The sequence below is a fragment of the Balaenoptera acutorostrata genome, chromosome 18, assembly GCF_949987535.1.
Source record: "Balaenoptera acutorostrata chromosome 18, mBalAcu1.1, whole genome shotgun sequence".
Classification (NCBI taxonomy): domain Eukaryota; kingdom Metazoa; phylum Chordata; class Mammalia; order Artiodactyla; family Balaenopteridae; genus Balaenoptera; species Balaenoptera acutorostrata.
In genome coordinates, this window is record NC_080081.1 from 31,224,466 (window position 1) to 31,243,565 (window position 19,100).

The 19,100-nt window shown below is 36.5% G+C and overlaps 1 protein-coding gene across 4 annotated transcripts in view; it reads left to right on the plus strand.

Moving 5' to 3' along the window:
- The window catches only part of TBC1D4 (TBC1 domain family member 4), a 214,016-nt gene that overhangs the window by 169,329 nt on the left and 25,587 nt on the right, over positions 1-19,100 (plus strand). For 2 of the 4 annotated variants that reach the window (XM_007186208.3, XM_057533036.1), the window contains exons 11-12: positions 1,628-1,792; positions 18,047-18,207. In XM_007186208.3, the coding sequence (XP_007186270.2) occupies positions 1,628-1,792; positions 18,047-18,207 (326 nt within the window). Of the gene's footprint in view, positions 1-1,627; positions 1,793-14,371; positions 15,431-16,687; positions 18,208-19,100 lie in introns of those variants that run through there. The other 2 variants (XM_057533038.1, XM_057533035.1) reach the window with 2 other exon arrangements.

Sequence of the window (19,100 nt, forward strand, 5' to 3'; positions counted from 1 at the left end):
GTTACTAAGGGAAACAGGCAAGCTTTAAGGCACCCCGAAAGAGAAGAGTTAAAGCATTTTGGATGGAAATAGTTTTTGTTTTCCCAGAAAAATGTCGAAAACAAGATATCAGGCAGTTGTTTTGTCTGAAAAAGCTTCTGACAACGCATGTTCCTCAGTGTCTCTTTGACGATGGCTTTCATGAAACAGTCAGCAAATTTGCAAATAACATAGCAGAACTTCCTGTAAGCACAAGGGTTAAAAAAATCTCCTACATTACCTTTATACATGAGATAAAAATTGGCTGTATTTTATTTCATAATAAATTAAAGCCAAATGTGAAAATTGTTAAAAATTTTATCTAGAATAAAGTGATGTTTACAAAGAAGAATACATATACCATAATTGACAGGAAGTATCCATTAGAAACTATCTTGCATGGTATTTAAAAAATATTTAACAAAATCATTTGGCATTTGGTAAGAGATAATAAAGGGGGTAAATTTGGAATTGTAGAATGATTATACTTCTTACCGTGTAGTACAAATCAGAATTTATATCCTAGAACTAATTTTGTTTTTCTTCGTTCCTATGAGTTTGGTTTCAGGAAACGGTCTGATAGGGGTTCCAGTCAGAGAGGAAAAAAGAACCCAACAGAACTCTAAGTAAAAAGAAGATTAATTTTTATATTAGTTGTTATCAAATTTACCAGCTTTTCTTTTAAGGATGCAATTGAATGCTGATTGTTGTTTTTTGAATAATTTGATATTAAAAAATAAAATATTTAGGATATATAAAAATAAATTAATAGAACTAATTATCCTCAGATTTTCTTTTATGAAAAAGGATTAAGTATTCATGTATATATGAAAAATTTTAATGATCATTTATATTTACCCAAAACATTAAGTCTCTTTTTCCAGGAAAAATTATTTTCAAGAATTTAAAACATTAATTATTTTAAACAATTAATGATGTCTGTTTTTCCTTATGTTTTCCACATTTCATAATGTATATGCTCAAAGAACTTCTGTCAATATGAAAAGATGCTATTTATATCATGGTAAAAACTTGCTATGAAAAGAATCTTCTGGAAAAAAAACTTTGTAGGAGATTTAGGGATTCAGATAAAACCATAGCTGCACAATGCCACAGGCTGCAAGAAAAGAACATGGACATTAACATTTGTTAAGCCAAAGGTATTATGATGCCTTCCAACAACCAAACATGTTGTTCTTAAATTTTTAGAAGGGTTTATATCTTTAAAATAATTAAGTCTTTGAACTACTGATAATCAGTTTTCCCTTCTGGAACTTGTTTCCTGTAATTATTTGTGCTTTCCTACTTTTTCCCCTTGAAGTATCTTTTGCATGTCAAAACAAACACTTTTTGTCCTAAAATTATTAAGAGATTTTTAGAGACAAACACATATGCTTAGAAACGCTGCATAGATGAGGAATTCAGTTTGTGAACAATGAACTAGGTCATAGTCATCTAATAGAGAACTGCATGCATATAAGTTTTTTTCCATATAAATTCAGCCCTGATTACATTTATAGCGAGAACCTGTGTATATGCTATCTCATAGTGAATGAAGATTGTGCCAAAATGTAAATTAAGACGAATTTGCTGTATTTTCTGTACCCAGCATCCTTGCATCAGTTCGGCGCATGCACAAGGAGAGTAATTCTTCCTCCAGTCTTCCAAGTCTTCACACTTCCTTCTCTGCCCCTTCCTTCACTGCCCCCTCTTTCCTGAAAAGCTTTTACCAGAATTCAGGTAGACTGTCCCCACAGTATGAAAATGAAATCAGGTGAGATCAGTGTCCTTGTTTGCAAAGCAACGTTTTCTGCAGTGATATACTGATATGTTACTAAGAAGTGGCTAATTAACTCTAGAGTGACATGAATGCATCCGTATGTTGTGCTTGTTCTAACCTGTTTCTAATATATTGGTTTCATTTCCAATTAATTTGAAGAAAACTTTTAAAACCAGTGTTTCAAAGCTTTTTGATGACATGATTATCTTACTTTAGGGATTATATTTTTTGTACTATTTGTGTGTTTCTTTGCCTTCGGCCCCAGAGTCTAAGCCTTGTTTTGTTTGGGGCAAGACCTGGTGCTAACACATACTAAGCAAACCTCCCCGATCATGCCTTTTTTTTCTTAGCTTCTCTGGACATACCTTATGGAACCCAAAAGCCACTGATTTAAACAACTATACTAAAGTAATGGATATGATATATCTTTATTTTTAAGTATATAGAATATTTCCTAGGCGTTTCTCTGATTTTTTCAATGACATAGACCTTCTTTTCTGAATCTCAGTGTAAGTCACATAATGGGTAGAGGATCATGTCGACAGCAACTCTTTCAGGCAACATGAGGGAGCTCTTGAATCTTGTAGACATTCGATTTTGCTTTGTTTTTTGTCCCCAGTATTGAAAACGTGTAGCCTATTCAGTCTTATTCCTTGCTCTTATAGCTACACAAAATTAAATATAGTGATTTTTTAAGAATTGCCTTTACAATTTTTTGAAATTATGAAATCTTACTGATCATGCACATTCTCAGTGGGATATTCTAGCCTTTGGAAAGTGGTGGATTAACTTGGGAATTCTTCTCAAGGGGTTGTTGTTGGCTTAGAAGCTTCTGAGATTCATTCCTATTTTTATGTGTAGCTTGAGCCATTCATTTTTATTGCTGTATAGTATTCCATTCAATACAGCAGAATTTATCCACTCTCTTGCTGATGGATATTTGGGTTTTTTCTATTGTTCGATAATTGGCAATTGTTGCAGTCAGGGAGAGGAATACGTGCTATCAACTAGCCTGTGTGCCACTAAAATCTTCTTGGGTATTCTTTGGCCTCCTTTCTTTTAGATTTAGGGAATCCAAAAAGTTAGCATATAATTAGGTAACCCACAGTAACTAGTTAAATTAGAATAATGCTTGAATTATCCCTGAATATCTTTTGTCCATGTGTGTCCATTTTTTTCATCCCAAGAAAGACGATTAATATTGGATTAATAAAATTTTGAATCTGAACCTTCCTCTGAATTAGTACAAAGTTATGTTGAAACATTGAATTGCTAGTGAAGAAAGTTGATGAAGAATTGATTTTAAAGAGTTTTTCAGCGACAACCTTATGGGAGAAGATTTAAAGGAAGATAGCCATAAAAATAGCATAATGTATATGGAATATGCAATGAATTTAGATAACTGAGGATGTACACATATAAAAATGTCAGTTTGCCTCATCTCCATAGTACTACTTATTAAGAATACAGTGCTTTCAATGACACCCATTTGCAGTTTCCTGTTGTTATGTTGAAGTGAGCATCTGGAGAATCCCTGTTTCCTTCCAGAAATAGAACCATGCCTGAGGTGACAATTAGGAACAGCCATAAAAAGGTCAAAGACTAGCTGTGAATAGGTTATAGAGTACAAAAGCAGTGACTTTTAAAAAAAAGATTATTTATAGTTTTTAATGTATGGCTATATGTTCATCTTCGGTAGTTTCTGCCTAGATGTATGTATCATTCTTGTGCCTAGCTTCCCTTAGCCTTCTGTACCGCATTCTAATAGGAGGGTATTGAAGTCAGAGGGCAAATACTTAGTTTTGTATTGAAAAAAATTCACTTCTTTGCAGTGATCTTATTTGAAATGCTATATTTAAACATGTGGAGAACTTTTAAATTTATAGGATCATTAAAAATCATCGTATTTTCTGTACTTTGTAGTGTTCTCTTGGCTCTGAGAAGTTCTAAAAATCAGAGAGCACTTTTTGGCATGTTTTTGTGTACTCTTTGTACGCTGTTTTGTAATTTGACAGCATAGAATCAATAAGCCAAAAAGACACTTAACATTTTTCGTTAAAAAGTATGCTAATCCCTAAAAACTATACCGGAAAAAAAAAAAAGTACGTTAATCGTAAGCATCCAGCTCCATGGATTATCACAGAGTGAACATCCCACGTCACCCCAACCCAGTCAATACATGGAATGCTACCAGCACACCTGCAGCTCCTCACATTTTCCCACCCAATCTCTACCCCACATCCTGACCTCAAACACCATAGTTTAGTTTTGCCTGGTTTTGAACTTTCTATAAATGGAATGATACAGCATAAATTCTTTTATATCTGACTTCCTTCACTTAAGCTAGTTTATGAGATTCATTCCTATTTTTATGTGCACTTCAGTTCATTCATTTTTATTGCTGGATAGTATTTCATTTACTATATCACAGTGCATTCATTTGCAAGTGGACATGTGGGTTATTTCTAGTCCTTTGGCTTTTAAAGTGTACTCTCCCTGGATATTATTATACATGTCTATAGTGGTACATACCCATGCATTATTGATGACTATCTACACAGTAGTAAAATTATTGGACAAAATTCACTCTTAATAGGTTTATTTCAATTAGTAAGTCACTTAGACATAAATTTACTAGTTAGAATCTTGGAGAGAGTTTTTAAAAAATTGGTATTGTGAAACGATTCCAAATTTACAGGAAAGTTGCAAAAATATTATGGAGAACTGCTAACTCTTTATCCAGATTCATCAATTTTTAACATTTGCTTTATCAGTCTGCCTGTTTACATGTATATGTACATACATACATATATATATATATATATGCATATATTTTTTTATTCTAAGCCATTTGTGAGTAGGTTGCAGATATCATGTCCTTTTACTCTGAATACTTTAGTGTGAATTTCCTAAGAATTAGGATATTCAAGAGTGTGGTTTTATGTCAGTAATTTCTGAACTCTACATCTCTCATTATTACTGGTTTCAGAGAAAACATCATATGCACACAATTACCATGATATCTAGAACTATTCAGAATAGAAAGGAGGTCCATAAAACTATGAAATATAATTTTCTTTTCACTTGGGTAACTCATATCTTATTAGATGCATAGAGTGGATCTCTAAATATTCATAGTCAAGTAAGGTATGTAATTTTCTTTTTTTTTTTAATAGATCTTTATTGGAGTATAATTGCTTCACAATACTGTGTTAGTTTCTGTTGCACAACAAAGCGAATCAGCCATATGCATACACATGTCCCCATATCCTCTCCCTCTTGAGCCTCCCTCCCATCTTCTCTATCCCATCCCTCTAGGTCATCGCAAAGCACCCAGCCGATCTCCCTGTGCTATGCTGCTGCTTCCCACCAGCCAACTATTTTACATTCGGTAGTGTATACATGTGGATGCTACTATCACTTCGCCCCAGCTTTGCCTTCCCACCCCATGTCCTCAAGTCCATTCTCTATGTCTACCTGTTTATTCCTGCCCTGCAACTAGGTTCATCAGTACTTTTTTTTTTTTTTTTTTTAGATTCCATATATATGCGTTAGCATATGGTATTTGTTTTTCTCTTTCTGACTCACTTCACTCTGTATGACAGACTCTAGGTCCATCCACCTCACTACAAATAACTCAGTTTCGTTTCTTTTTATGGCTGAGTAATATTCCATTGTATATATGTGCCACATCTTTATCCATTCAACTGTCGATAGACACTTAGGTTGCTTCTATGTCCTGGCTATTGTAAACAGAGCTGCAGTGAGCATTGTGGTACATGTGTCTTTTTGAATTATGGTTTTCTCAGGGTATATGCCCAGTAGTGGGATTGCTGGGTCGTATGGTAGTTCTATTTTTAGTTTTTTAAGGAACCTCCCTACTGTTTTCCATAGTGGTCATATCAATTTACATTCCCACCAACAGTGCAGGAGGGTTCCCTTTTCTCCACACCCTTTCCAACATTTATTGTTTCTAGATTTTTTGATAATGGCCATTCTGACCAGTGTGAGGTGATACCTCATTGTAGTTTTGATTTGTATTTCTCTAATAATTAGTGACGTTGAGCATGTTTTCATGTGCCTCTTGGCCATCTGTATGTCTTCTTTGGTGAAATGTCTGTTTAGGTCTTCCACCCATTTTTTAACTGGATTGTTTTTTTTTTGATATTGCACTCCATGAGCTGTTTGTATATTTTGGAGATTAATCCTTTGTCTGTTGTTTCATTTGCAAATATTTTCTCCCATTCTGAGGGTTGTCTTTTTGTCTTGTTTATGGTTTCCTTTGATGTGCAAAAGCTTTTAAGTTTCATTAAGTCCCATTTGTTTATCTCTGGGCATTCTCTCCTGTACCATTGATCTGTATTTCTGTTTTTGTGCCAGTACCATATTGTCTTGATTACTGTAGCTTTGTGGTAAAGTTTGAAGTCAGGGAGCCTGATTCCTCCAATTCTGTTTTTCTTTCTCAAGATTGCTTTGGCTATTTGGGGTCCTTTGTGTTTCCATACAAATTGTAAAATTTTTTGTTCTAATTCTGTGAAGAATGCCATTGGTAGTTTGATAGGGATTGCAATGAATCTATAGATTGCTTTGGGTACTATAGTCATTTTCATAATATTGATTCTTCCGATCCAAGAACATGGTATATTTCTCCATCTGTTTATGTCATCTTTGATTTCTTTCGTCAGTGTTTTATAGTTTTCTGAGTACAAGTCTTTCACCTCTTTAGGCAGGTTTATTCCTAGGTATTTATTCTTTTTGTTTCAGTGTTAAGTGGGAGTGTTTCCTTAATTTCTCGTTCTGAGTTTTCATTGTTGGTGTATAGGAATGCCACAGATTTCTGTGCATTAATTTTGTATCCTGCAACCTTACCAAATTCATTGATTAGTTCTAGTAGTTTTCTGGTGGCATCTTTAGGATTTATTATGTATAATATCATGTTATTGGCAAACAGTGACAGTTTTACTTCTTCTTTTCCAATTTGTATTCTTTTTATTTCTTTTTCATCTCTGATTGCTGTGGCTAGGACTTCCAATACTATGCTGAATAAGAGTGGAGAGAGTGGACATCCTTGTCTTGTTCCTGATCTTAGAGGAAATGCTTTCAGTTTCTCACCATTGAGAATGATGTTTGCTATGGGTTTGTCATATATGGCCTTTATTATGTTGAGGGAGGTTCCCTCTGTGCCCACTTTCTGGAGAGTTTTTATCATAAATGGGTGTTGAATTTTGTCAAAAGCTTTTTCTGCATCTATTGGGATGATCATATGGTTTTTATTCCTTAATTTGTTAATGTTGTGTATCACATTGATTGATTTGCATATATTGAAGAATCCATGCATCTCTGGGGTAAATCCCACTAGATCATGGTGTACGATCCTTTTAATGTGCTGTTGGATTCTGTTTGCTAGTATCTTGTTCAGGATTTTTGCATCTATGTTCATCAGTGATATTGGTGTATAATTTTCATTTTTTGTGATATCTTTTTCTGGTTTTGGTATCAGTGTGATTGTGGCTTCATAGAATGAATTTGGGAGTGTTTCTCCTTCTGCAATTTGTTTGGAAGAGTTTGAGAAGGATCGGTGTTAGCTGTCCTCTAAATGTTTGATTGAATTTGCCTGTGAAGCCATCTGGTCATGGACTTTTGTTTGTTGGAAGATTTTTAATTACAGTTTCAATTTCATTACTTGTGATAGGTCTGTTTATATTTTCTAATTCTTCCTGGTTCAGTCTTGGAAAATTGTACCTTTCCAAGAATTTGTCCATTTCTTTGTTGTTGTCCATTTTATTGGCATAGAGTTGTTTGTAGTAGTCTCGTATAATCCTTTGTATTTCTGCAGTGTCAGTTGTGATTTCTCCTTTTTCATTTCTAATTTTATTGATTTGTGCCCTCTCCCTTTTTTTCTTGATAAGTCTGGGTGAGGGTTTATCAATTTTGTTTATCTTCTCAAAGAACCAGCTTTTCATTTTATTGATCTTTGCTACTGTTTTCTTCATTTCTGTTTCATTTATTTCTTCTCTAATCTTTATTATTTCTTTCCTTCTGCTGACTTTGGGTTTTCTTTGTTCTTCTTACTCCAGCTGTTTTCAGTGTAGGGTTGGATTGTTTATTTGAGATTTTTCTTGTTTCTTGAGGTGAGATTTTATTGCTATAAACTTCCCTCTTAGAACTGCTTTTGCTGTGCCCCATAGGTTTTGGGTCATCGTGTTTTCATTGTCATTTGTTTGTATGTATTTTTTAATTTCTTGTTTGATTTCTTCAGTGATCTCTTGGTTATTTAGTAGTGCACTGTTTAGCCTCCGTGTATTTGTGTTTTTTACAGTTTTTTTCCTGTGATTGATTTCCAATCTCATAGCGTTGTGGTTAGAAAAGATGCTTGATACAATTTCAGTTTTCTTAAATTTTCCGAGTCTTGATTTGTGACCCAGTATGTGATCTATCCTGGAGAATGTTCCATGTGCACTTGAGAAGAAAGTGTATTCTGTCACTTTTGGGTGGAATGTTCTATAAATATCAGTTATATCTATCTGGTCTATTGTGTCATGTAAAGCTTGTGTTTCTTTATTTACTTTCTGTTTGGATGATCTGTCCATTGGTGTAAGTGGGGTGTTAAAGTCCCCTACTATTATTTTGTTACTGTCAATTTCTCCTTTCATGGTTGTTAGCATTTGCCTTATGTATTGAGGTGCTCCTGTGTTGGGTGCATAAACATTTATAATTGTTATATCTTCTTCTTGGATTGATTCCCTTGATCATTATATAGTGCCCCTCCGTATCTCTTGTAGCTGTTTTTATTTTAAAGTCTATTTTATCTGATAAAAGTATTGCTACTCCAGCTTTCTTTTGATTTCCATTTGCATGGAATGTCTTTTTCCATCCCTTCACTTTCAGTCTGTATGTGTCCCTAGGTCTGAAGTGGGTCTCTTGTAGACACCATATGTATGGGTCTTGTTTTTGTATCCATTCAGCAAGTCTGTGTCTTTTGTTTGGGGCATTTAATCCATTTACATTCAAGGTTATTATCAATATGTATGTTCCTATTACCATTTTCTTAACTGTTTTGGGTTTGTTTTTTTGTGGGTCTTTTCCTTCTCTTGTGCCTCCCGCCTAGAGAAGTTCCTATAGCGTTTGTTGTAAAGGTGGTTTGGTGGTGCTGAATTCTTTTAGCTTTTGCTTGTCTGAAAAGCTTTTGACTTCTCCATCAAATCTGAGTGAGATCCTTGCTGGGTAGAGTAAGCTTGGTTGTAGGTTTTTCTCTTTCATCACTTTAAGTATATCCTGCCACTCCCTTCTGACCTGCAGAGTTTCTGCTGAAAAATCAGCTGATAACCTTATGGGGATTCCTTTGTATATTATTTTTTGTTTTTCCCTTGCTGCTTTTAATATTTTTTTCTTTTAATTTAATTTTTGTTACTTTGATTAATATGTGTCTTGGTGTGTTTTTCCTAGCGTTTATCCTGTAAGGGACTCTCTGTGCTTCCTGGACTTGGGTGACTATTTCCTTTCCCATGTTGGGGGTGTTTTCATCTATACTCTCTTCATATATTTTCTCAGACCCTTTCTTTTTCTCTTCTTCTTCTGGGACTCCTATAATTCGAATGTTGGTGCGTTTAGTGTTGTCCCAGAGGTCTCTGAGATTGTCTTCAGTTTTTTTCATTATTTTTTCTTTATTCTGCTCCTCAGCAATTATTTCCACCATTTTGTCTTCCAGTTCACTTATTCGTTCTTCTACCTCAGTTATTCTGTTAGTGATTCCTTCTAGTGTATTTGTCATTTCAGTTATTGTGTTGTTCATCTCTGTTTGTTTGTTCTGTAGTTCTTCTAGATTTTTGTTAAACATTTCTTGTATTTTCTCAATCCGTGACTCCATTCTCTTTCCAAGATTCTGGGTCATTTTTACTATCATTACTCTGAATTCTTTTTCAGGTAGATTGCCTATTTCCTCTTCATTTATTTGGTCTTATAGGTTTTTACCTTGCTCCTTTATCTGTGATGTATTTTTTTGCCATCTCATTTTTTTTTTTTTTTATGAGTGGGATTGTGTTCCTGTTTTGCTGGTTGTTTGGCCTGAGGCTTCCAACACTGGAGTTTTTAGGCTATTGGGTAGAGCTGGGTCTTGGTGCTGAGATGAGGAGCTCTGTGAGAGCTCACTCTGATGAATATTCCCTGGGGTCTGAGGTTCTCTGTTAGCCCAGTGGTTTGGACTCGGAGCTCCCACTGCAAGAGCTTCCACCCGCCCCTGGGCTCATGAACCAAGATCCTGCAAGCTGCCTGGGGCGGCAAAAAAAAAAACAGAACAATAACAAAGTAAAAAATAAAATTAGACTGGGAAACTAACAGATATGTTAGGAAGAATATAAAAGTAAAAATATAGATGAATCAATAACTGGAAGGTACGTCAGTACCACAATAGCAAAAAAGAGGAGGAGGGAAAAGAAAAAAAGGGGGTGGGGAGCAGGGAGAAGGCCTTGGCTGTGGAGGGCGGGGCCTAAGCAAGGGAGAGGTTTGGGTGGTGGGCGGGGCCAATGCTCAGGACCCACAGGGCTGGAAAAGGCCCTGGCGGCTGTGGGGGGGTGGGGCTTAGGTTCAAGGAACAGAAGGGCCCCAGGCCTGCCCCCCAGCCTGGTCTCAGAGGGCAGGGGACCTCACCTGGGAGCCCAACAGGCTTCCTGGGCTCGAGTGGGCAGGGCAAATGCCCTCCTCTCCTCTCCCACTTCTCCCGGAGAGCTCCTCCCACCTGCCTCTCCTGATCTCCCTGGCCTCCCTTCTAAGCCCCCAGGACCAATTTGGCCGGGGTGGGGGGCCTTGGAGGGCAGAGGACCAGCCTGGGAGCTCAGCAGTCTCCCCTGGCCTGAGTGGGCGGGGCAATCAACCTCTCCACTCCTCTCCCGTTCCTCCTGGATGGCCCCTCCCGCCTGCCTCTCCTGATCTCCCCGACCTCCCTCCTATGCCCCCAGGACCCACGCGGCCTGGATGGGGCTTTGGATGGGGGGGGTACCAGCTTGGCAGCTCAGCAGGCTCCCTGGCCCGAGTGGGTGAGGCGATTGCCCTCCGCTCTTTTCCCGCTCTTCCCTGAGAGTCTCTCCCGCCTGCCTCTCCTCAACTCCCCAGCCTCAGGGGAGCCAATCCTGTCTGGCCTCCACTTCTTCTCCCCCCTCAGTCCGCCTTCGTCCTACCAGTTCACCTTGGGGTTTCTCCTGTCTCCCTGGGCATCAGAGTCCCCTACCAGTGGCCGGCAGGTGCCCTGGTTGTGGGGAGATGCTAACTGCGTGTCTTCCCACACCAGGTATTTTCTTTTCACTTGGGTAACTCATATCTTATTAGATGCATAGAGTGGATCTCTAAATATTCATAGTCAAGTAAGGTATATGGTAGGTTAGCACATAGGCTAACAAATACTATTTAAAGAGCATGTTAATTTGAAATTTTAAATTCAGGTTAGGCATTCTTCTCCAGGACCACGATTCTGAATTATTAAAAACATGTAGATTATCGTTTATAAGCAGGCTGAGAAAAAGAAGCCAAGATCTTTTTAATATCATGGTTTATTGATTAGTAGGTTCATTTGCAGAGCACTGAGATGCTAAAGGAAAGAGAGTACACATACGTTTTGTTTTACCTTCAAATTAATTCTTAAAAATTTAATGTTATTTCATTGTGTAGTAGCTAAAATATAATTGTGTATGATGAGATGGTATATTTATATAACATCCATTTATCAAATATAATATATCCTTTTATAAACAAGCATCTTTGTTCCTCCTTATTATTGCTTCTCAGCTTTTAAGCCTATATTTTAAAAATATTTATATTGAAATTCATTGGTCAAATGATAGCCATTACTTCTGCTTATAAAACTTTTCAATGAGAAAATAGATTTTTGCTGGTAAGTACTTCGTGGTAGTTTTGGTTCTGTAGTTCTCTCATATTCACTGAGAAGAATAGTGTAATCACTCATTATGGTACATTATTGAAATTATCTGTGCTTTATTCATATCTTATGGGAATGCCTTTTTATTCTAAATCCTGGTTTGGGACATCTCTCTTTCTCTATGCTAATGCCGTTCCTTGTTTTCCTGTTGTACTAGACGGGGCACTGCTTTAGAATCAAGGTGATTAGAGGCCTAAATATTTTTGTTTAAAACTTTATTAATTCTTCCAACTGATTATCACCATTTATTTAAAAATCAGTTTTGGCTGTCTCCTGAATGCATGCCATCCTTCCAGTGCTGTGAAGGGTATATAATAGGGGAAATGTGATGCCTGGTGTAATCAAAGACCATGAATGATCATACAAAAGGTTGATTGCAAATAGAAATCCTGTTTCTAGTCTATTCCATGTTGACGTTCTTTAGGACTGTGCTGTGGCCTTCAATCAAAAACTAATTAACATTTTGAACTAATGGAAGTTAATTTGCTAGTTTGGAGGTGCATGTGTACATTAGAGGAGTTTATTTCAAATCCCAAGAAGATGCAGAAATCAGAACCTTAAAAGAAACATACTCATAAAATCGAATCTGGTTTTCACTGAAGAGAATTATTAGTTTATTTCTGTTCCTCGTAATTCCTGACGCATTGGTTACTTTGAGACACTGCTGAGGCCTTCCAGACCTCCCACTGGGCTGGACACAGGAAAACACCTACTTCCTCAATATGGAAGTCTGACCACATCTGTGATGACATTTCTTCCTCTTGACGCATATGCTTTTTGTGGTAAATATCCAGAATCACTGCTGAGCAACTTAACTGAAAATGATTATTCTTTACTTTGTTCTAGTTTCTATGCTTTGCTCATATCACGAACCCAATGGAAAACAGACATCCTCATCTTCCTGTTTGGGGCCACTGACATTTAGATTTCTTTCTAGTGGGAGTAAAATCCAGTATCAAAGATTGGACTAGAATGAGATATTCAAAGGAAAAAAATTATCTTGGCCACATTGATAAGATAAAAAGTGACTTTTTTGAGACTTGTAATTGACTTACATTTTTTTAATGATTGGGTGTAAGACCATTTCAATAATAATTTCTTATCTACATTTTAAAGCCCAACAGAAATGTTAGGCTTTACTGTGTGTCTTTCTAGGTTCTACTACAAACATAGAGTTAGGTCTGTGTATTACCTTAGGAGTCATCTGGCCCATAATTTCCTTATTTTAGACTTATGGTTAGACTGAGCCCCAAGGAGGTTCAATATCTTGCTTGATGTCATTTTTATAACCTTAGGTTATAAGGATGTGAGTAAGCAAATGAGCTACCCAGAGATATTTTAAATTCCAATGCAGAAAACTTAAATTGTTTTTCATTCAGTGTAGAGTTTAGGAAATAAAATTCTTTCTTCTTGTTCTTTTTTTGTTTTACCCATTGATTAATCTATCTCTTTTGACTCAGCTCAGATGCTATATATTAGTTTCCACTAGAAGAGCTCATTCTCAGTTTTATTTAATTAGTAAAGATTTTCCATAGGATGACAGATTCGTACCCAGCTGAAGCCAGGGCTTAGATAAACTATTAGTCCACCTAAAGCAATTATGAGTTAAATTGTACTATGGGTCCTGTGGAAGAAACTCAAGTTTCAACACTGCGCTGTTCCATGTAACCTTTCTTGAGGTATTTACAGAGAGAAAGACTTTTCAGATTTCTGTTAAATGGTTGCTATGCCATTAATCAAGTTTTGTTTCTATCTTGAGTGTAATACATTGTGATTTAGATATAGATTCAATCAGCTTGTAGACATTTATTTGGACTTCATGATACTGGTAGTTTTAGATGGGTGCTAATAAGGGGGTTGGGAGATGGGGGCTTCTGCCCCACAGAACAATGCGTTGTAAAACTGGTCCTGGCCTAAGAGTTTATTTACCTTTGTGAAAAGTGTGTGTGTTGCCCTGGTGGGAAATAAAACATGACTGCATCCTTCTTAAAGTTGAGTCCCTGTGCGCGGTCACTAAAACTCCTTCATTCTGTGCCATGTCCAGTGTTATTGTTATTGGAATTAATTTTTATTAAAGCAGGCAAGTAAGTATGCATTAAAAATTCTGTGTTAATATAAGAAGTGTAATGTTAGTGTAATAGCTGAAGGATATAACTGCTTGGTGAAGGATATATTAAAAAGTTATCTTGAAGCTCTGTGGGTAGGTTCATATCATATCTGTAGCTTTTGATAGATGCTGTGTCCAGAAGGACTTGGAAGTGCCTCCCAGCTTACACCGTGATACACATAGTAGAGGATTTTTTCCTGCCCTTATAAAGCCCTCATTTCTGTTCATGGATTGTGGTTCTTGATTAATTGGTGACTGGTAATAGAAAGTATATATAGAATATACCAATACAAAAATAGATGGACATTCTCTATGTTGTATTTCCTTCCTAGTTATTAATTTTTAATTTAACAAATTTTCATAGAGGTAACGCTGGCACAGAATACTTTTCCTGGATATGTCTCTTGGGAAACAGTTTTATAATGCACGTATTGATATTCCAAAATACAAAAGAAGGAGGGAAAAGATTATTTGAAAAAATAAGGTAATGGTTCTTATTTGCTTCATCATCTAAAAAATGTAAAGATAATTTACCAATGTATGTTGGTATATATATTAATGTGTTTTTGATTTGATCTTCCTATTTAAAAATTAAAAAGTGTTTACAGTTTGGAATGCAACGATTTCAAAAGCAAAGAAAACGAAGTGAGACATTTACATAAATGAACATGTAATGTAATAATACTCTGAAGTTATTTCTCTGCTAAAATAAATGACATTCTTCCATTAAGAAATGGAAAGAGAAGTACTGACCCAAAGACTTAATGCTAATTAGAGACTGATTTTTTTTCACTAGAAATGCGGGGGATCTTGGGAGTCCTGACAGCTTTATTTTTATGAACCAAGAGAGCTTTGTCTGAACTAACGCAAAGAGTATTTACATTGACATAGTAAAGTACAGAGCCTAAGTGTCTGTATTCTGGACTGCCTGGGTTTGAATCGTGACTCTTCTACTTATATCCCAGAGACTGTGGGCAAATTACTTAGCTTCTTTCTGCCTCAATTTCCTCACTAAAAATGGGAATTGTAGTGCCATCTACCCCATAGGGTTGCTGTGAGGTTGAAATGAGTCCATACTTGTAAAATGCTTTGAATAATGCCTGGCACATAGTATGTCTTTTTGTATTTGCTTTATTATTACTATAATAAATGCCACACGTTGTTTTGTTTTTATTTTTACTCAAAAGGTGGACATTTTGCTTGCCTAGGATTAGTTAAAGGAGAAGTTGAAGTGAAAACTAATGTGGTAGTAAAAAAGCAAAAAACAAACAAAACAAAAAGTTTCCCCCCTCAGCCCAGTAAAGTTTCCAACGTGAGATGTAAGAATTTTAATGCACAGAAGTGTTTCACATGGTTTTGATTCTTAAAATTACTGCCTTAGGAATGTCAGGTTGCTGATGAAATGTAAATCAAAAAGTAAATTGCTGTAAGTTGCATATATGCACTGACTGTTGAAACCCTTTTCTGGACCCTGACTTTGGAATACATATTTCTCTTGCTAGATGAAGCAGGGCAGCTTTTGCCTTATCTTGGCGACCAAACTGCTTTTTCAGGATGTCGTTTTCTAGTACATGATAAAGGGTCAATGGTCTGTTATGTAAGTACTTCCTTTTAGTATAGCATTATCTTATATTTTGACAGCTAATTTTTGGCTTGTTACTGGCTATTAAATTCCAGACATCTGAAGAAAATGCGTCATTTGGCAATTTATTTAGATTACAGGATATAAAGTTTTAGATGTTATGAAATTTTCAAATCTGTAATATTGCGCTAATGTAAGGGTACACCATGCACTAATTTTATAGCCTATTTACCCCCAAACTGTGTATTTTACAGGCAATAATGAAAATGATATGGGTTCTTCTCAATTTTACTTTTAGTACTGCCCAAATGCTTGATATGTCATTAACACTGAATTGGAAAAGATGTTTTAATTCCAGCATTAAAATATAAAAGTTTCAGAACCCTTAGGTTTGGTTTATTCTATTTTTGTTGTTAGAGGTACTAAAAAGTCAAGAGAAACTACTATTTATTGAACACTTATCCTGTGAGGCATTGAAATAGTTGCTTCTACATAAGTATTTCACTTAGCTTTCTAGGCTTAAATTATAAATTAGATACCCTTATATAGCTGTTTCACTATCTGGAAAAAAGATGCCTTATGTTGTTTATTACCAGTATTGTCATTGTCAATACCTACCAGTGCCGTCGACACCTCAGTCTGTGCTTTTGGGAAACAGAGCTATTAGAGCTTTTTGCCAGAAAAACGTAAAAAGTTGTGACTACCAACAAAGGGTTTTAAGAAGGTCGATCTTTTATTTATTCCTGACATGTTAGCCTAGCCAATATTTTTTGTCCATTTTACTTAACCTTCTGAGTTAATGTTTTTAATGGTTTTACAATATTAATTTATTCCATGGATATTTGTTGAGTGCTTACTATTAATAGCCAGTTACTACACTAGGAGCTAGAAATACATCCTTGAGTTGGGCATTTAGCACATAACTGCCAGTGAAATAGTGTTACACAAACGAAGATACAGGGTAGGTTAAGCTTGTTTCTTAGGATATAACTATCGTATATAGAACATTTGAATTGTAGTTCCCAAAAGCGAAATACTTGAATTAATGCTTTCCAAAGGGGAAGTGAAGGTGGATATATTCATTCAGTATGGCAGAGCTGTGAACTGTGGACACATATTAGGGTTATAACTTTATCCAGGGTACATAACAAAGTGGGTTTTACTGTATTGGGATGTGTGTATCAGCTACTTTCTGAAGTATCATGATCCAGCATGTCATTTGCTGTCTGTGTAGCAGCTCAAAGGTATGTCTCTTTCTTAAACTTAATTTAGCTAATCTAGAAGCAGTAGTTCCAGAAAGATAGATCAAGATTAGAAATAACTGAATTACCTGGTAACTGTGAGTATGGATACACAAAGTAAATACAAAGATGACAGGTAAGGGCTGAATTGCTCTTCTGACTTTTGATTTTCTTCGCCTTAGTGAGTTCCTCTGAGTATGTACGTGGGGTTGTGGCTTTTTTCGCTGAGTTTCCTTTCTGCCCTAACTACTAACACTTCTTGGCTCCATCAGAAGTTTGCGCACCTTCACTTGTTGGTATCACCACGTGTAAATATTGTTATCTTCATCATTCTCTCAGGAAAGCCCAGAGACTTTAAAACTTAAAAGAGCAAAATATTCCCACCACGAGCAGCAACAGTTATTGCATGGTATTTTGGCTGCTAATGTAATTGGTCTCAAAAGTTAAGTTTGAGTCATTATGACCTTCTTTAAAAATAATGACCTTTTCTTGCAGATAGCCCCAGCAGAATTTAGAGTGTGCTCTTTCCTAGAAAATGAAATTCTTAGAGCAGACCAGCATTTCTGTATGTTTGTTTCACAAAGCACCCATGTAGAAAGATGTGATATACCCAGCTGCCTACCTCACCACCCCAAAAAGTTAAGGAAGTTGATTCTGGGGTCAAATAATTTAAGTAAGTTAGGGAATTTCTGTATACTATATCCCTCTGGAGAAGCACAGTGCATGCTAGCGTATTATAGTCTCTAAGAAGTCCTGCTCTAAAGAAATCTGCTTAATGTTTTAAAATGTAACCTATCCGATCTCATTTGGCCGCACTTTTTTCTTTAATATATCGCCTAACAATAATCCCAAGGTTGACTCTTCTGCCTTTGTTCTGGTTACTTTCTATCACGATCCAGCTATTAGTAGCTAACACTCTGGAGACAGATTTAACAGTTACAGGCAACTAGAAGCTGTCTTGTCAGCCATCCTATAAGAGCTGTAAGAAAAGCCCTTTAAGAGCCTTCTATGAAATATTGACGTTGTTTAGAATAACTACTAATTTTAGTTTTTAGCTAACTTTAGGAAAGCATGAGTTCATTAGTCAAGCAACCTTTGCTCCTCTGTATAAGTACTTCCTTTGCTCAGGCTAGAACCTGAAATGGTTGGCTACTATGGAATGAGTAGAAACAGGTGAGCTTCTGATGACTGGGCTGTGGCCCGGACCGCATCTGACCCAGGATGTGGTGGCCTGGGTGACCGGTGTGCCTGGTGACGCATTGCTCCGTGTCGCCTGTGGCTTGTGCTTGCCCGTGGTAGAACTTGTGAATGGCTTGTGCTGCCATTTTGTTGTGAAGGATCATGTTATGCAGCTCCCCTTACAAGTTATATATTTATGTGCTTTCTACAGTGATGGAGAGGGGAGAAAAAGGACCTCGTCGACCTGCAGCAATGAGTCCCTAAACGTTGGAGGAACCCCTGTCACTCCTCGCCGAATTTCCTGGCGGCAGCGCATTTTCCTTAGGGTTGCCTCTCCCATGAACAAATCTCCCTCGGCCATGCAGCAGCAGGGTTCGTGTGATACTTACTACAGTTACCCCCTTACCAGCGTCGTACATTAGGGAATGGAATGTGGTGCTTTGTGTACAAAGAGATTTAAGTGATTACAGTAGGGAAACAACTTCCCTTTTTATATCCGATGTAGTGGTTAACGTGTCAGATATCATTAGAACCTATTAGACATTCAGGAAATCATGTTGAATGGATGAATGAATGAATTTTCAAAACGTGTTTTGGGGCCTGCTTCATAATGCATAGGGCACTAGCATAGTGATAGAAAAGAAGTCATAGATTTTTTTATTATTAGAAAAGCAACATTCTTTTACAAGAGTCACACGTAAAACAAAGTAACATAGAAATACTTAACAATAGAAAAGTGGATGCAGATACACCAGGCAAACATCAATCAAAAGAGAGCCCTGGCAGCTCTCTTTGCATATCAGACCTATAAGAAATTAAAGCAAAATGCCCAAAGGCGCAAAGTAAATGTAACAATAAACAAAAAGATTTAAAATGGTGAGAACACTCATAATTATATAGCTTGGAGAGCTAGAAAATAACACTAAACAAAATTTGCGGGAGAAATAAATAAATAACTCTCATGGGAGATTTTAACATATTCCTCTCTGAAAATTAAATGTAGAGAAATTTGAGAAACACAATTAAACAAGCTTGATCTGATATTTGTATAGAACCTTGCCACCTATAGAGAAAGTTCATTCATTTTCAGCACACATGGAACAGTCGTAAAAATATTTATGTACTTGGCTATAAAGATTTTTAAATGAATTCCAGAGAATCGTGATTATTTATACTATATTCTCTGATCACCCTGCAAAAAGGAGGAAGGAAGGAAGGAAAGGAGGGAGGGAGGGAGGGAAGAAGGGAGAAAGAATTAGAGGACA